The sequence below is a fragment of the Dermacentor silvarum genome, chromosome 2 (assembly GCF_013339745.2).
Source record: "Dermacentor silvarum isolate Dsil-2018 chromosome 2, BIME_Dsil_1.4, whole genome shotgun sequence".
NCBI lineage: Eukaryota > Metazoa > Arthropoda > Arachnida > Ixodida > Ixodidae > Dermacentor > Dermacentor silvarum.
Window position 1 is genome coordinate 220,308,424 of NC_051155.1, and position 19,114 is coordinate 220,327,537.

General features: G+C 43.3%; 1 protein-coding gene across 6 annotated transcripts in view; it reads right to left on the bottom strand.

Moving 5' to 3' along the window:
- Positions 1 to 5,646: 5,646 nt before the first annotated feature.
- Positions 5,647 to 19,114, bottom strand: part of LOC119442687 (major facilitator superfamily domain-containing protein 12) — a 58,311-nt gene continuing 44,843 nt past the window's right edge. For all 6 annotated transcript variants that reach the window (XM_049662309.1, XM_037707651.2, XM_049662311.1 and 3 more), the window contains 3 exons: positions 18,114 to 18,208; positions 14,375 to 14,520; positions 5,647 to 10,405 (listed from right to left, as the gene is read on the bottom strand). In XM_049662309.1, the coding sequence (XP_049518266.1) occupies positions 10,281 to 10,405; positions 14,375 to 14,520; positions 18,114 to 18,208 (366 nt within the window). In that variant the 3' untranslated portion in view covers positions 5,647 to 10,280. The remainder of the gene's footprint in view (positions 10,406 to 14,374; positions 14,521 to 18,113; positions 18,209 to 19,114) is intronic.

A 19,114-nucleotide genomic window follows, 5' to 3' on the forward strand; every position in this document is an offset into this window, starting at 1 on the left:
TGCTTGGGCGGTGATTTTTTTTTCTTTTCTTTTACCCGTTCTGTCGTAATATTCAGAAAACGCGCAGAACCAGAACTATAACATATAAATTATGTACAAGAAGAAAGTGGCATTATCGCTCTGTCCAGTCTGTTTGTTCTTGTTCATTCATTCATTATTCAAGACAATTTATACAAATTGCCTCCTCTGTCGCTTAATTACGTCTCAGCCTTGAAAAAAAGAAACATGTCATTAGCCCAATTGTTCTCACTAATTCCATGATGATGATGATTTATTAGCATCCCCTTCGAAACGGGGCGGTGACAGATAGTCACCTAGCTTGCTTGAAGTTATCAGGTAATCTATCCATGCTTGTCAGTAGAGGCTGGATATGTAGGCACTAAACAGCTCGGTTTTAGGTGCCTACAAGAAGCACTTGGAGTTTAATTTTAGGCTCAATAGCAGCCGCAATAGGCACGTACTATAAACTGTACGCAAACCACGAACTGGTTTATGTACTGAATGCGTACAACCCATTTTCAAGCCGAGAAACTGAGTTAGCGTTCACTTGTGAAGACTGAAAGGAAACAACCATATTGCGCAAGCCATGGCTTCACAGACCATTTCTAGGCACACGGGAGGCCGCTCTTTTGTCGGTTCGCATACTGCTGCTAACACGCTTAATGCATTTGCTCGACGCTACATGCAGATAGTGCATATTTTATAGTCAAACTTTCCAGCTTACAATGGCGTATCAAGTGGAGCAGGCACGAAAAACAACGAAATACGCTAGGAAAGCTGCTAAACGGTTAGTAAGACAAGCTACATTCCGTGTCTAATGAATTGAAGTCAACAAATGTTTCAATAAGAAAAGAAGCGCTGGATAGTGTTCGTTTACAAATTCTTGTAAAAGTTGGAACAACAGTAACACGTTATTTTTGGCACACGTTGGGTCACAACAGTAATGTCAGTAAATACCTCCTTGCGTACACTTATTTAAATATAAAAAAAAAGCAGGAGAGGGCGGATTGAGCGGTAGAGTTCATTGCTGAACTGTTGCGGAGTTTAGATAAGACGCTATCGGTTGGTGTGCCTGTTCAACCCCAACAGTAGTGGAAGCGACGAAAAACGTGACTACAGTTAAAAGTGAGTTCCAGCGGACTCCGCAGGCTAGAGCCCAACCCACGCGCAGCGCAATCTACAATCAACAATATCTGCAAGCTACGATCTACATAAAAACGTCAAATTGTGGGGTTTTACGCGCCAAAACCACGATCTGATTATGAAGCACGCCGTAGGGGGGGACTCCGGAAATTTGGACCACTTGGGGTTCTTTAACGTGCACCTAAATCTAAGTACACGGGTGTTTTCGCATTTCGCCCCCATCGAAATGCGGCCGCCGTGGCCGGGATGCGGCCGCCGTGGCCGGGATTCGATTCCGCGACCTCGTGCTCAGCAGCCCAAGACCATAGCCACTGAGCAACCACGGCGGGTGCGATCTGCATACAGTACACCTTTCTCAAAATGATGCGCCTTGCTATCTCAAATCCCCGCCTGCAGTGCAACACGGAGTGGAGTGTCCAATGCCGGTGAAGAGTTGAAGATCTCTATTTGGCAGTGCCAACCAGTTCGTGTGAAGTAGATGGCGAGAGGCTCTGGAGCGCTCATTTGCAGTGGCGTACGTAGCTAGAAAGAGAACGAGAAAGTGACGCCGAAATTTCTGTGCATCAGGTTACCACCTGCACAGCTAGCCCCCCCCCCCCCCCCCCTTTCTGCGCTGTCCCCGGTCAAGTGCATGCCCACCCCCGAAAAAACTTCATGGTTACGCCTGTTTATTTGCTATGTGCACATTGCCAAGTTTGTTTCCATTAGCAACAGCGTCTGCCAATGACACGAGCTCCTGTGGAAAGCAGTAACCGATTGTACTTTGAAAACGCAATGAGAGCTCCAAAAAGGCATGTTGATACATTAAAAGCAAAAACAAGCATATATAACCTTTTCACAGCGATCCAATAGGCGCCACCGTATTTGATCATGTGGTGAAGCGTCCATTGCTTGCCCCAGCTACCCCAGCTGCCTCCGTTGAATCCGTGTTTACAATGGTTCTGCATGACGCCCGGTACGGCTGAGAAAACCTCCATTTCGGTGGATATGACTGGGTGAACGACATGAAGCTTTGAATACAGCTTCAGTGGGCATATAAGCGCTTTCGGAGCTCATTACGCCTTGTCCAAACGGCACGAGCAGCGTATGCGGTGCTTGTACTAAAAGCGGGGCTATATAAATGCATTCTAGCGGTCCAAACCTTCTGCTTGTGAACTGAATCAAGATCAGTGCGTTTTGCTCTTCGTTCTTTATTTGGCAAAAACTTCGAAGCAGCGGTTTGTAATGTTTCTGACTCAGTAAAGTTCCTCGGTGCGGTCACTATCTGATTGTGTGTTTTTTTTTTTTTTTTTTTTTTTGCCTAATCGCTGGCGGGTGTGCGCAGTTGCGATAGGTTTGTTCTTGCCGCGCACAAGGCTTAATTTGGACCGTAGATGTTCTGTACTTTGTAATAGCTTGCAGCAGTCATGAACCTGGCTAGCCTTAGCCATTCTCATGACTAAGACTTCGACCATCAACCATTAGCCTTTTCATTCACTTAGTACCACACCCGAACCCATCCCATTGGTTTTTGAGTGTTAATCTTTTTTTCGCTGAGTCACTGTTATTTTTGCTGAGTAATGCTCATGACTATATATGACTTCTACCATCATCCTTTAGAGTTAGTGCTTCCTTCACTTACAGGGTTCGTACAGGTTTCCGTGGCAAAAATTCAAGCATATTCCAGGATTTTTCAGGACCTGTCACGGGTTTTTCAAGGACTCAAAGTGGCATCCAAAGTAGGATTTTTTTTCACTCTAAAATTTCCGAAAATGACTAGTTTTATTGCACTTATAATAAATAAATGTATATCACAATTATAATAAAAATGACTGGTCTTGATAACTCCTCAAGGTCACAACACCAAATGAACGCTTACAACAGTGACTGCGATTTCTCCAGTATAGGCTGGGTAAAGTTCACCAAACATATTGAAAACATTCAGTATAGTGTCATTGCACCAATATAAAAATAAATAAATGTATATCACAATGATGTTAATAATGTCTAGCCATGATCACTTTGCAAGATCACAATACCGAAAAAAAAGTTAACAAAACACAATGAACACTCCTAACAGCTACTCTGACTTCTCCAGGGTTAACTGGGTAAGTCTACCGAACATTTCCAACACTATCAATGTAGTCTTGCTACACATCCGTTGTATTACAACAAATAGATGCCAGCACCGAAGCGCGGCACGTGCCTCGCGGTTCGACGCGGTAAAGCCTTTTATTTTTTCCACGCAGTTCTGCAAAACGATGTGCGCTCGCACCGGCGTATTGTTTCTGAAATGGGGAGTTTGTTAGATCTACGCCAATCTACCACAGAAAGAAGGTCGCAATGTCGATATCAGAGTGCATTGCTCACAAAGTTTAAGGATTTTCAATGAAATAAAAAAATTCCAGGACTTTCAAGGGCCTTGAAAATGCACTTCAATTTCAAGGGTTTTCAAGGATTTCAAGGACCTGTACGCACCCTGACTTAGTACCCACGTCCGAACTCATTTCAGTAATTTTGGAGTGTATATCTTTTTTTCGCCGAGTCATTGTCACTTTGCTAAGTCATGCTCATGACTATGACTTCTACCATCATCCTTTAGTGCTTCCTTCACTTAGTGCCCACGTCCGAACCCATTCCAGTGGTTTTCGAGTGTTAATCTTTTTTCGCTGAGTCATTGTCATTTTTACTGAGCCATGCTCATGACTGAGTTCTACCATCATCCTTTAGTGTTTCCTCCACTTAGTGCCCACATCCGAACCCATTCCAGTGGTTTTTGAGTATTAATCTTTTTTCGCTGAGTCATTGTCATTTTCTGCTGAGTCATGGTCGTTATTGAGTCATTATTGTATCCTACTATCATTATCGTTACTACGATAACCATACTTGCACCTATTACCATCATTAATTCTTGATTCTTTGCCACTTTGGGTTTTTTTGACCCATTTTTCTGCTTTGTCATGCTCATCATAATTGAACGGCTATCATGATAATTTATTGTTATTTATAATCCTCATGTAATTACCTATCAACTGATATATAATAGTACGGGGTTCATAATGATCTTATTGAGTTATCGCTTTTTTTTACATATCTTTTACCGATTTTTTGTCTAATTTATGGCTCCACTTTTTCAAGGTCACCTCAAAACGATACATATAAGGCTTTCGCCTTTAAAAAAAAATGAAGCACATCCGGCGGCTGGGTTCGAACCTCGGCCCCGCACGCAGCGATTCGATGCTCTAACCACGAGGCCACAACCGAATTTCGATTAAATGAGAGGTGGACATCGATGAAGATTGTCTTGTGGGATGCATTTAATTGATTAATCATTCATTATTCATTCATCAATATATTAACGCTAGAAGTACAGGAGGAAGCCCCCTCTACCCCCCCCCCCCCCCCCGCTCTGTTTTCTCAATAGGGTAAATCAAGCCCGGGTTTTTACAACGAGAAATATGACATGGTGAAGTGAGCCCAAGCCCCAAAATGAAATACGAATGTTGAGCAGAGTCCGTCAGGTAAAAAAAGAAGAAAGAAAAAGGCTTATTTAGATCAACTGATACAAGTAATGCCACTCAGAACTGAACGTCCAGTCAATTAAGAAGCTTGCACATGTGAATAATTTTTTTCAAGCTGCAGTTTCGTCTGAAAGGCGAAGCTTACATAGCGATAAAAATGTATTAGACAACTACACGAAGTAAGACTCGTAGTTCTATCGGCTGTATAAATTGCAGCAAACATTCTCTTACTAATTACATTAACAAGCATGATGTCACGCACACACAGGCAAACATGCGCAGATATGTCACTCAAGGACCGCAAACGCTCGCTGTAACAACGCTGCAGTGAAGAACGCAAAGGGGAGTGACGCTTCGTGCTGCCTCTGGCTTCAACACACGCATCTCCGAAACTTTATTACACGACCTCCAGCTCTAGGCTCGCGTGAAGGCTAGTGGGAGGCGCTGTTTTGCCTTGAGGGCAGAACCGCGCCTTTTTATTGTACGACTAAAAATGACATCAGAATCAAGCACTCACTCGCGTAAGTACCCCATTCCAATTTAGACGCTTTGGAATATGCCACAAAATTGTGACCACCAGGTCGGTGAGGTCAAGTATTTAGGGTCTCAACAGTGGCACAACTAGAACTGGAGGCTTTGGTATGGCTGCTTCGCCATTTAATCAAAACAGTGTAGATCTAGCAGAGAGATATGTGATCTTAACAATGCTAAGCATCACTGAATAAGAAAGGCGAAGTGCAACATTGCAAAGCCTAGCAATCTACAAGCTCAAGGTGTCACCTGATGTATCTGCAGGAATTATTTTTGTAGAAAATGCACCTGGATAACACAAAGTTTGTGATGCTAATACTCTAAAATCTAAATGCAAGCTGTATATAGGTGGTGAGTCAATATAACATAATTCCCGTAAGTCTAAAAAATTGCAGTTCCTCCACAGCAATAATTTCGTTGTCACACCAGAGTTCAGTGCAGGCCATCGTGAGATGGAAAAACAAGCAACAGAAACCATGAGAAGCACCTACATTTATTAATCACATTTTGGGGTAAATAATATGTATATACGTGTACATATACATATCAATATATATTTATATAAGTACACTTTATAAATATACTGAGATTATCACATACTCAACTAGAAACAGTAAAAATACTTCACACCCTAAACAATGGTGTACCAAAAGAGAAAATAAGCCAACAAATAGAATCAAATGCCCCTTTCAGAAAAAGAAAGAAAATGGGACAATGTAACAGGAAAATGAGGGCCACCAGTACAAATAAGGGCAAAAATCATGTAACACATAATGCCTGAAACATTGCAAACTATCTTTGTACTTGTCATTTTCTGGACTGTTATTCAGTGGGAGGCTCAATAATCTCATTTGCTGTGAGTAAAAGAACTAGTTTGATAACTCGCACACTAATTCCATAAATAGAGAGCTAAATTATGGATTGACTGACTGGTTAACTTAGATGTCATTGACCAAAAAAGAAAGGCTGGTAGTATAGTAAATTAAGACTTGTTTGACGAGTTTGCCACACATAAACTAAGCACACATCGCACAGTTTTCACAGGCACTTCAGGACATGACATGAGAAAGCTGTCATGGTGTGCAATTGCGCAAACAAGGCTAACCTTCACATTGCTAAGAGATTACGTCTAGTTTAAAATCAAGTTTGCAAAGCACGACTTCAGACTTTTAAAAAATCCTGAACACCAGAGACAACAATATTACTTGCCAAGTTTACTGTGTGCATGTTTTATCAGGTGAATTAGATAAAAACTCTCCTGTAGAGAAAATGCCTCTAACCTCTCCTTTCTTACGTCTTAAGCAGCACGTGTGGCCATGATGATAAAAAAAGATGGATTGCCATGTGAACGGCTAATTTTTCTGCCTATAGATATAACATGAAGTTTAAAAAGTTGAATGTTGGGCTAGTTGGTATTTTGACATAAGAACCATCTTGAAATGCAGCGCAACGGGACGGCACAACCGAGTGTTCGTCTTCCTCTCGGTTGTGCCGTCCCGTTGCGCTGCATTTCAAGATGGTTCTTATGATAACATGAAGTGTTGGTGGTGTCTTCAAATATGATTTTGCAAGTCAATAAGCACAACTGCCAACATACTGCATTTGTGTATTATACATAATAGAGGCTGACAGCCATGTGGCAACCACCATTGCTGCCTTTTTGACATATTATAAAACATTCAGGCTGGTTTTAGCAGGAAATATGCAGCTTAATTGGACAATAGACTTTTTATCACATTTACACCACAACTTTTTATTAGCAGATTCAGAAAAATATTTAGCAAAATTTGAATGCTTTATCTTTGCAAGAAAAAGTGATAGTGGGGGTGTGCGAATACTGAATTGTACATTTCGAATCGAATATCAAATCGAATCAAGAAATAAGCCGAATAGCGAATTTAATATCGAATATCAAAAATGTTTCACTAACTTTAATGCTTTCAAATTTTGGGCAAGAAAACACGGTACCGTACACACTAGGGAATCTCCTAGCCTTGCATACCAAGAATGTAGCAAGCTATCAGTAACCTAGCTACACAGAAATCAATGTATACAGTTTGGTCTACGTTTGCTAAAGGGGACACCAAATTAGTATGCTAGCACTGTTTACAGCTCAGTTCTAGTATATGAAGGTATGGAACAAACATTTTTTTATCAATAGAATTTCTGTTGAACAGAATCAAGTGCTTTTTTTTCCTTTGAAACTAATGAATTAGAGACGTTCTATTGTACTGAATACCAATGAGGGTCTCAGTTTAGTAGTAGACCAGTGTTTTGCGGCAATCCTTTATTTATTGCATAGAAAGTTTTGCTTTCGAGTTTTTCTCCAAGATACAGAAGATCTGTCCCAACTTTATGGCATGTGGGTTGTCGTAAGGCCAATCTGCGCAACAGACGAAATTACCGTGCATCACGTGACTCGTCACAGCTCCGCACATAGATGGTGCCGACGGTAAAGAGCAGGCGTCGTCCACGCAGTTTCACTGTCAGGTCCGGCGCGTGATTTGCCACCTGTCAAATATTCTGAAATCTGAGGGGTCAGGGCAAGTTTGCACGACAAATGGACACCGATGCACACCTACGAATGGCGTCGGGAACGAGAGGCCGCCGTACACTGTATCGCAAAGATGGCGGCTGTGAATAGCTTCCGTACACTGCCATCCCGTACACTCGCTTTCGTTTGCGAGGCGGTTTGTTGGCTCTCCGAGAATCGTGCAGCTGCTGTGAATAGATCTGCGCGTATTCGGCACCAAAGAATAACTTTAGTCGTGGTCACCGGGTGACGTGTTTATTTTGCGCTCAAGCCCAGTGCTCGACCGCTGGCGCCGCCATGCGCTGCTCACGCGTACTGCGTTTCTAGGTGGTTTCTTTCGCCAAGGGCGCTCGAACGCAATCATATGGTTCGCATGAATGCATGCTTTGGGAGCGTGGCTGTATGGCCTAGTGGTTACGACACTCGCTTTGAGACAAGGCGTACGCGGGTTCGAATACCGCCTTGGCTAGAATTTTTTTTCTTGGTATCACGCTTTTCTTTTTTTTTTTTCTCTCTCTGTTTGCCAGCGCGGTCGGTTGAACCCCGGTGCCGCCGCGGTGCCGGGCACCGATGCGAAGCGGCGGTTGTTGGGGTGTTGCTACACTACGCTCCGCAACACCCCAAATAAAAAAAATACTGCTCCAGTCAGGTAGACTGCTCCCTCCCTGATAGTGAGATTATACTTGGATCATAAAAACAGTGATGCGTTTATTTAGGATTACCATCGATCCCCTAACAGCAGCCACAGTCATGCCTAGTCACCACCAGCCCAGCGTGTTCTCCGTTCCAACGATGGCAGGCTAGAAACATGGTACGCGCGAGCGGCGCATGGCGGCGCCAGCGGTCAAGCACTGGGCTTGGGTGCAAATAGAAACACGGCACCGGGTGAAACAGTGCCGATTAGGCCTAATGGCCTAGGCAGTGTAGCCGTGACAAAAATTCGCCACTGGCCGATGTGGTAACGGGCTGCAAGCAGTTGCGGAATGCTTGCCGCTAATATGTTCGCAGGGGTGGCTCATCTGTGATTGGTCCTGAGGACACGCATGTGCGTTAGATTGGTGGCTGTTGAAGGCGGCGTGAAGTTCGTCGACACGTATACAACATGATCTGCGTGGCTATCGGATAAGCAGTCCAACTTTCGCACTCTCACTTGGGCAGCATCGAGCACAAGGGGCTCCACGGCACACGCGACATGTGGCACTGCTGAGAGCACCGAGTTGCAGCAGGCGTTTCTCACGACATAGACTTCTTTATTGCTTTTTTTTTAAAGTTCACCCAATGGCCATCGACTTTATGATGAAATGTTTGTTCACGCAGCCCTTATGGCATGTTTTTCTTCATAATATGTGCATTTTTTAAAATGCACATATTGCAAATTTTAAAATGCCTCGCTGCCAATGTAAAAAGTATAATGCAATAGAAATTTATGTGTCACATAACCTTTAACATTTGCAGCATTGCCACTAGTTGATGCTGTTGCTCTGTAAAACGGCCATCTAATGCTACTCTTCGCAGATTTTTGGTGGACTGACGAGAATACTTTGAGTATTCAAGCTGGTTCCAAATTTTACTTCAGCGAAATACTTGCAAGAAAAAAATGAAAACAGTGGCAAGGAGCATTTGTTCATTTTTTTTTTACTTAGCAACAGTTGGCTAGAGAAAGCTATATAGATTGAAAGATGAAAACATGTCCTGAGGCAGGAGTCGTGTTGATCGCAACCACCACACGAAGAACCCATTTTTAAATCAGTGAAACGTGTATTTAGTTACCATAAAAATATTTTCGCAAACAGATAGGCAGGTGCCAGTCCACACCAAAGTTAAAAAAAATGCTAAAGCATAAAGCTCATTGCTATTTTTGTTTCTTGCAATAAAAAAAATACAATGAACGTTCGCTAAACACTTATAGTACTATGTTACCCTACCTAAAGAAATTGCACAGACACCGAGGTACGTTTGCTGCTTTGAAGGTCGGCTTTGAAGTTAACGAACCTGTCGAACCTAATAAATGAGGACATTAAAGATGCCATAGTCTCCCATGACAACAGATGTCTAAGAAGTGAAAGGGAGGGATATTAAAAGTGAAAAAAATGAACAGCAGCAAAAAATAAAATAAAAAGAGGTTTTTTTTTTATGAACATGGAGAAACAAAAAAAAAAGGGATGCATGGAATAAAGTGACATGCATAATGTATGCAGTTCAACGTAAACACAACTGCAACACTTTGAAAAACCAACTGGTTGAATATTTGTTGTCATGAATTGAAACCAGCCTGGAAAAAGAAAAAAGAAGAGAAATGAAATAGCAATACAAGCAGCGTCATGTTTTGCACAATGCCTTGGCCAACACAATAAATTTGTCAGTAACCCTGTCAAAACCCCGTTTCTTGGCTCTGTCACATTTCATTTTGGGTTTACCACCCTCTGCACACAACAGATGTGCCTGAAGCGCTGATGGAAGACAATGAGAAAAGTGTCCCTAGGAATGTACCCGAAGGAATGCTTCACACAGACGTGCGTCCTTGGATGAGCAAATGTCACACGTGCACGGTGCAAGTCACACACTCACTGGACCTATGCACTCGACGTTGATCCTAAAAGTGGTGATGTTGGCAAAAAGTTGCCAATGCTCTCTTCATACTCCGCTGGACTAGAAGACCGTACGTCGACAACGTCACCTGGTCTAGTGTTCGTTGACACTGGAAAGTGAAAAAAAATTAGAACACAGGGGTCAGTTGCACGATAGGGCATTTTACTGTACCGTAACGGTATTAATGGGACCATTACATTCAAAGCCCCCTGACTTTGTGTGAGCTAGCTAATTTGTGTTGTTTGTGTGCAGTTCGCACCACTGCACTTTTGTAAAACATTTACTGGGTCAATCCCGGATGCATGCGAAACAGAAAAAAAAAACAGAGAACTTCACTCCTCATAATTCTTCACATTTAGAGCCAGACTCACAACCATGGTCAGTGCTACAGTCTAAAAAAAATTTAACACCCTTTCATTCAGGGGCGTAGCCAGAAATATTTTTCGGAGGGGGGGGACAAGTGTCAGCTCTCCCCTATGTGACGTGATCTATAATAAATATTGGTAGTTTGAGCAGACTCTATACATGTATATCGAAGACATGGGACCTCCCCCGCCCCCTCATGTGCGCGTGTGCTTGTGAAGAAATTGGGTAAAAAGTAATGTAAGCGCAGTAAAATACAGGTAAGTACGACAGGTACCGTGGGCGTTTGGAGTAACGGCCTCTCATCGCACCACTGAATGGACCAGTCTTCGAAAACGCATCATTGAGACGACCCGCCCGATCGGAGAAGACATAGTTAATCGCTAATCTCTCTTAAGCGTAGATGGCATCGTCCTCATCAGGGCGAAGTGGGCTTCACAAGTCAAGGACGGCTATACACGTGAAAATGCACATGTGACCAGGCTATACCTGCTCACATAGCAATAGCTTGTTCGCCGCGTCTTTGCGCTAGAAAACTTAAATACGCGCAAAAACGCTTAATGCCTTTTTTTTTTTCAAAGCTTTCGTCGCCCTGCTCCCTGAAAGGAGAGTGTTGCATTTCCTGCGGCAAGGGCATAGGCCACTGTGTTTTCCGGTGTGTGCGAGCATGCAGCCGTCATTTGCCTTTACGTCAACAGATTCAGAATTGTCCAGAATATTTCACTGCACAGCATAGATATGGCATGTGTACGCAGCTTTAAGTAGTACGTGCAACTCATTTCTGCTTCACTTACACCGGTGCGAACAGAAAGCGGCCTCGTACCTCACAGAATCTCGACCGATCGGTGCACTAGTGATGTAGGAATGAACTCCGGCCTTATTCAGTGCATAGTGCACATAATCAATTTCTCAGGACGCGTGAACTCCGACGAGAACTGTCAGCGCATGCAACAAGGGTTTACTTACGCTGTACTGTGCATAGTAGTAATCCATGCTTGTCGGCTGTTTGTTTCGTGCATTCTGTTGCGAGTCGGTGGAATTTCACTGCTGGCATCAACTCCTTCGTTTGTACATTGCTGGTTTGGGATTCCACAACACAACAGCGACTACCAGCCTTCCGTAGGGGTGCAATCGCAAACAAGAGATGTTTCACGCACAGACTATTGCGCGAGCGCGACCCCTGAAGGGAAGCACTGGAAATTTATACCTGCGAACCTTTCCGCCAGGGGAGAAATGAACGATTGTGTTTAAGGCGAAACTTTACCAGCGGACATGTATAGTCGGTAAAGTTCTCTTTTCTCGCATCCAGTGTCACCGCCCGAACTCTGCCGAGTGCTTCGCTTCCTCGCAATGTGAAGTCGCCCCCTTGAAATACGCTGCCTACACGTACTGCTGGGCAGTTCGTGTTCTGTGTTCATAAGCCCCCTTTTATAAGAAAATCAAGCAAGAAAGTCAAGTAAAATTATTCCGGGATTGAGATTTTTCGAACAGTCTTAAAAACACAGATCTTAATTGTGTATTGTTGGAGTTTAACGTCCCAAAACAATGATATGATTATGAGAGACGCCGCAGTGGAGGGCCCCGGAAATTTAGACCACCTGGGGTCTTTAACGTGCGCCTAAATCTAAGTAAACGGGCCTCGAGCATTTTCGCCCCCATCTAAAATGCGGCCGCCACATTTGTTGCTTCATTTGTTGCGCATTCTCGCCCATAACCTCACAGAGTGCCAAAGCCTTGACAAACACCTCGACACGTTTTTCCATATGCAGACATGATTCACTGTAAATTACCAACCCAAACGGAAGCGCCCAGGAATGAAGTTGTGATAGTAGCACCGGTTTCTTGAATCATGTCAGCACGCAGTGACGAGAAAAAAGGGGGGGTAAGTGGGGGGGGGGGGGTGAGCAAAAAAATTCGGGGGGGGGGGGGGGGGGTTGAACCCCCCCAACCACCCCCCTCGCTACGCCCCTGCTTTCATTGCATATATTGTCCCTAAACAACAATTAATCTGTCTAGATTGAGTTTCCTTTCCTGGAAACTAGGCGCTCGCTACTTTCCTGTCAAGAATGCTATGCCATGCTGACATGGCATTTGTGACCTGGAAGTACTGGGCACACAGCGTTGAAGAAATGAAAGGCCCGCAAGATAGATGACGATTATTTTTTGGGGACAAGATGCGCCTCAAAGGGTGCAAACTTTTCTTAGAGTGTATATTATTGATTGAAGAAAGTATCGGTAAAAAGAGTAACACTGACTCCTTTTACAGGAGTAACAGCATGTCCAAACCAAGGTTCTGCTTTATCCTGACCTGTTATCTTTTTTTTTTTTTTTTCAAACTGTAGTACCTTTAAATAGTGTCTATATGCGATATAGTTTGTCCTTTCACTACCCTCTAGTATAGTCATGTAGTCAACAACATTGACATGTACCTTCACTTCCATCAAAATCACTTTTGGGCCCTATCACCTTGCACAGTTGCCCATTGGTGCCCATTTAAGCTCACATTTATTACAAAGATAGTGCTACTAAAATACTGAACACAGAACCCTGCTGCATTTTTATATATTGTCCATTTTCTTTTGACTGGGAGTATTTAGGAGGAAGACTTAGTTTGGGATCTTCTATCTAAATGCATGGGAAGGGAGAAATCATTTTTCCCGGCAACCATTGCACCAAATTTGATAAGGTTCATAGCATTTAAAAAATATATATACAAATTTTATAATCTAGTTACTGCAGAAAGCACAGTTTTTTATTTAGGCCATAAATGTATGTTTAGAAAAACTTTAGCAAATTGCAAAATTAAAACAAACTTACCTACCTATCTAATTTACAACTCTGCAACTCAGCAATGGAAAACAATATCACAATTCTGTAAACTAATTATACAATGCTGTGAAATATGCCACTAATTTGTGAGTAGGACTTTTGAAAGACCGTCGTAAACACTGCAACAATTTCACATGAGCTGTAAATTTGTTCACTTGAGGTTCTGCAATTTACAAATGCAATTTACAAAACTGTTACATCTGCTTTCGCTGCAGAGTTACCTCATGCTTCTATATATTTTTTTATCTTACTGATTTTAGGCAATTTAAAAAAAAACAAAAAAACATCTGAGGCCCTAAATCAAAATTATGTTTCCTGGAGTTTATCTTTCTCTCTTAAGTGCAACAAACTTAGTCCAAATTGATTCAGCGGTTCTCTCACAAAATCATTTCTGCGTTTTACATGTATTTCCCTTTTTCTCGTTTTACATGTATTTCATCCTTTTCACTGTTGAACTGTTTCATATGTTAACATATTACATTGTCGCGTTATCGATTTCTGGAGAATTTCTTTCATTTCCCTAAAATTGCTTGTTAGACATAAATGTTGCCTCTCACTTCTTTGGTTTAAAATATTTCAATTATCTTTATTATCTTTGTAATATTTTCCCTATGTACTCTCTTTTGTTCTGCAAACTGCCCGTTGCTGTCATTAGGAGGGGGCAGCCACCTCGTCAAGCTACTCGCTGTAGTAGCTTTTTGTGACTGCTCCTTTCTTTCGTTCACAGAAAGACAAATAAAGCATTGAATTGAACTGAATTTGAATAGGGAAGTCACAGTTGGCCTCAAGCTAAATCTTCCTCTTAAGTCTCAAAGCTGCCTCAGATGGCCACATATATTAAATGGATGAGCCATAGCTATTTTAATGGAATGGCAGCTGTACTTACCTCCACCACCATTCCTGGTGTTCATTGAGCTGTCGTGGTTGACTACGAATAGCGAAAGAGCAAAGAGGATTCCACCCACGGCAGCTCCACCACAGATGTACACCATTACATTCTGGTAGTAGTTGTCTCGCACACCAGTGCATGAGCTAGAAGACAAGAAAACGCAGTTTTGCACCTCTGGCAACATGGGAACAGAGCACGTTTGTTTAAGTGTATACCAAGGTGTAAAAAAAAAGTGTACATGCATTCTACCAGTAGTAACATACGAGGCAGAAACTTGGAGGTTAACAAACAAGCTTGAGAAGATGCTAATGAGTGCACAACGAGCCGTGAAGCAAAAAAAAATCTGAGGACACCTAAGCACTTATGAGTTGTGAATGCGAAAGCATTAATGTCCATTTGAACGCCGCTGAGCGGTCCATCGAATTATGAAATCCTCACGTTGAGGCGCTTGGCGTGTTTCGATTTGGCCTTATCGAGGTGCAGTTAGAATGCAGGCGAGAGCTTGCGTGGACAAAGAACGCACGGATAACACAGGCTTCCGAGAGCGAGAGCGAGGGTGACGTGGCATTGCGGCAATGCCCTCTCCCCTCACGCAACACCTGGCGTGCTAACACGGCAGCAGGTGTTCCCTTTCGCCCGCTCTGCTCAGTCAAGACCCGAACCAGCAAGTGCGAGCCAGCATAACATGCGCGCGGGGTGCACTCGTGACATGGCGTCACAGCCAATGGGAAATTTCGCTGCTACAGACGCCGCTGGCTTTTTCGCTCAATCGGCCATTTGACACTTTCGCAACAAAGATGATAGGCGTAATGATAACAGGTAGGAAGACAGTGGTGTGGATTAAAGGGGCCCTGAACCACCTCTCCAACTTGCAGGCGCAAGTTGGAATCAGCTAGCGCAAGACAGGGGTAATTGGAGATCGCAGGGAGAGGCCTTCGTCCTGCAGTGGACATAAAATATAGGCTGATGATGATGATTATGATGATGATGATGATGATGATGATGAACCACCTCTTGGGCTTGGTGAAATAACATAGTCCGCGGGTAGCATACGCTGCTCTGAACATCTCAGCCAAGTTTTGCTGTCGTACGCGGTGCGCGGAGCTCGCAAGTGGAGCGCGAAGTCACCTTTTTCTCAAACACCCTTGTTTCAACAGAGCCATGATCCTGACTCTCTTCTGTGTGCTTTATTGCGCAATAAAGCACATTCCAATACGCGGCTGCTATTTGTCGCTGCGGTCGGTTGTACGGCGACCGCCGCGGGGTGCCGCCACGAGTCCACTGGCTAAGCGCACTGCGGCTCTCTGAGGACGACCGTGTTTGGCTTACGTTTAGCGCGGCGTAGACACCAAAATCAAAAATTTTAACTGCGCGTCACGGCGACGTCTTGAAGGCGTAGCGTTGTGGCCCCGCCCCACTCCGCCATAGCCTTCGCAGTGCAAGGCATTGAAGAAGGGAGGGGGAGCACAGCGGAGGCTGTGTTTGATTGCCAATAACACCGCTTCTGCTGAACGCATTGAAGTACTTTTTGCAGCAAAGTATTTCTCAAATAGCCTATTTTCACCTCAAATGTTTTTCTCCACTTCGACAAAAAGTGGTTCAGGGCCCCTTTAAAGAGCAAATAGATGCTCTATTCTAGTTGAGTTTCTATTCAACTAGAATATTATAGTTCAGATTAAGAAGAAGGAATGGGACTTGGGCAGGCCATGTAATGGCATAGAGCAGATATGTGTTGATCTATTAGAATGACGGAATGGGTGTGAAGGAAGGGAAACGCAGTAAAGGACAGTGTGATGAAATAAGGATATTTGCAGGCATAGGATAAAGTAGACTGACACAAGAACAGGAGTAGTTCCAGAACACTAGGAAAGGCCTTCGTCTTTCAGTGGACATAAATTCATAACAATGATTATGATGGGGCTGTGGATGAAATGCTGGTGAGCACGAGAAGGCGGTGTACAATGATGGCGACAACACAACAATGGTGTATGGCCCTCAAGTTGCATTAAGTGTTTCTCTTCGTATGCACATGCCTGTGGTTTCTGACCAGGTCACATCCCTACTTGGAACACCTGGTATTTAAGGCCCGAGTGACGATTTACATTAACACACCTCTCGTTTATCCCCAACGATCACAGGGCCAATTTGTGTCCTCTAAGTATTGAGTCCCAGCACAAAGTGGCTCAAGCAGACTTGTAGGAAACAAATTACACGTAATTAATTGCTTGTAATCAATTACATGTTTTTGTAATTTTGTCATTTAATGATTACTTTGTTTACTCGGTAGTGCTCACTGTAATTGAATTACTTTTTCCAGTAATCAATTACATGCAATCAGTTACTTTATTCACAAAACAAGCTGTAACAAGCAATGCAGCTTTGAGAACCTGAATTTGGCAAAAATGACACTAGAATGCCCGAGATTGTGCCATGCAGCAGCCTCGCAAATGCGCACATTCCGACAGGCACACCTAAGGGCTCAGTATTTGTTTCCTCATCTTAATGGTCCAGATGTATGTCAATGAATTGAACAGCTGCTGGTATGTCTTGATAGTGAAGGCCACTGGTAATGTCAGGAAATCAAATACCAGACCATTTTTTCAGCTTTCCATTGGCCCAGCCATGAGCGTATTTTCAAAGTGCCAGCAACAAAGAAGCACTGTGCTTCACTGAGGACTCGGATGCTGAGCAACCACGATATTGTGTGCAAGATCCATATACGTTACAACACTGCCCTACCACCCAGCGTGCACATCAAGCGAACTGGCTAACCTACCTACCTTTCCCTCTTTTTTTTTGTCTCTCCTCAAGCAAATTTTCAGGGTTGTCGCTGATTTCTTCACAACAAAAACAAGGGGCAATGACCAATGAAATGTTTTAAGAGAAATTGTCATGCAGATAATCTATGTATGAAGGGCTGCAGAGGACTAACTGAAAGGGCCAGGCCAGCTTGCTCTGCTTACTGAATCCATGCAATGTTAAAAAAGGTTTGGAGGAAAGTAACATAAGTAATCGGTTACTATTGAGTAATCCCTCAATTACTTTTGTGTGGTAGTAATTGGTAACTGTAATCAATTACATTTTTAAATGATATATAATTGCAATTGTAATTGGTTATTTTTTTTTCTTTGTACATGTACAAATCTAGGCGCAAGCATCTTCTGTATGCTAGAGTTACTGTATATGCTACCATTGTATGTCACCCACGATGGAGCCAGTCATATATATTGGTCCATGAACCTGGGGCAGTTGCAGGATGCTTCTTTTTTTGTATTCACTGCACTTTTCGATGCTGTTGTTGTTTTGTTAATCCCCTTCACAGGTATGTGTGGAAAAAAGTGTGCACCTGAAAAGTTAGTCAAGGCGGAGGCCCTCCATACTGTCCGGTGACAGACTGCCCACAAATTTGGGACAATGGACCATCCCCACGATTCAGTTGTACTTTTCTGTCACTGACACTACTTGTATCATTTATTTTTTCCTCACTGTTCCTGTTATTTCCGTTAGAAATTAAATCAGCTTTTTGTTTAGAGATCAGCTGCCTTGACTAAAATTAATTCACTAAAGCTAAGGACGAGAAAAGGAGAAGGAAAACATCAGAGAAGAACAGTCATAGAAAACCACAAAGCCCCCCTTGAAGCACTTTACTGATAGTGTAACGGCAAGGACAGCTAGAGCAAACCTAGTTTTAAGCTCTTAACTGATGTCACAGAAATATGACACTAGTGCTACTTACTTGCATTTGTGCACATCCTGGATAATGATCACAGCAATGCCATTGGCCATCTTGTCCATGAAGCTCATAGCTCCAAAGACAAATGCACCACTTGTCTGAGAATAAGAACAAAGAAAGACCTTGTCACTAAAGGCAAGTTTCAAGCATTTACTAATTGCAAGTCCGCAGTCTTCACACATCCTACCATTTTACTCTCTGCACACCAAGCAGCATTATGTGCCAATTATTTTACTCTGCTGCTGTTTGCTCACAAACAGGCAAAAATTCAGGAAGGTGAAATTCCAACTCCCTGAAGCATTTTTTTCTATTTTACAACACACAATACAAAGAGTATAAGAAGCGCAGTTGGAATAGCATTAAAATTTTATTGAGCATGAACTTTATTAAGCCAAAGATTTGTTAGTGGTGTTTATCACTCTCAACACCACCGTTACTCAAAACCACCAAAAGAACTACAGAAAGCGCATCGACGCTGCACCGGCGCGTCGCCGCGACCGGCGACGCGAACATTGGTTATGCAACTTCTTTTCCAGGCAAAATTATGTCCGCGAGAGTAAAGTGACGCGTAATGTTCACTTTATTAAAAACCATGTCCACGGTGAAACGTTTAGCACTAATGAGAGTTCCGATACAAGTGAAGCTCAGCTGCAGTGCATGGCTACCGACGGCGGACAGCGAACCGCGGCTCGGCCATGCTCGCATCGCAGCTGGTGGCGCCGCAAATATCAGCATGTTTTCTTTATCGTGTGAAATTATTGCGAGGAGAGGGTAAAGCGGCAACGACGGTAACAAAACATTGCTGCTTGGGAGCGTTGGCGGGTCGTTCTGAAGCGCCGTCTGCTACAGATTCGAAGTGAACTGAAAAAGGCCTAGCGACGATATCGGTGGCGAGTGATTAGCAGCGGTGAAGCTGCCGGCGATGCCAGAGCGTAGCCGCGACCACTCCTCAGTCACCGAGTGGTCACGTCACTGTGCCGCAGGGAACTCCTTTGTGCCGTGCG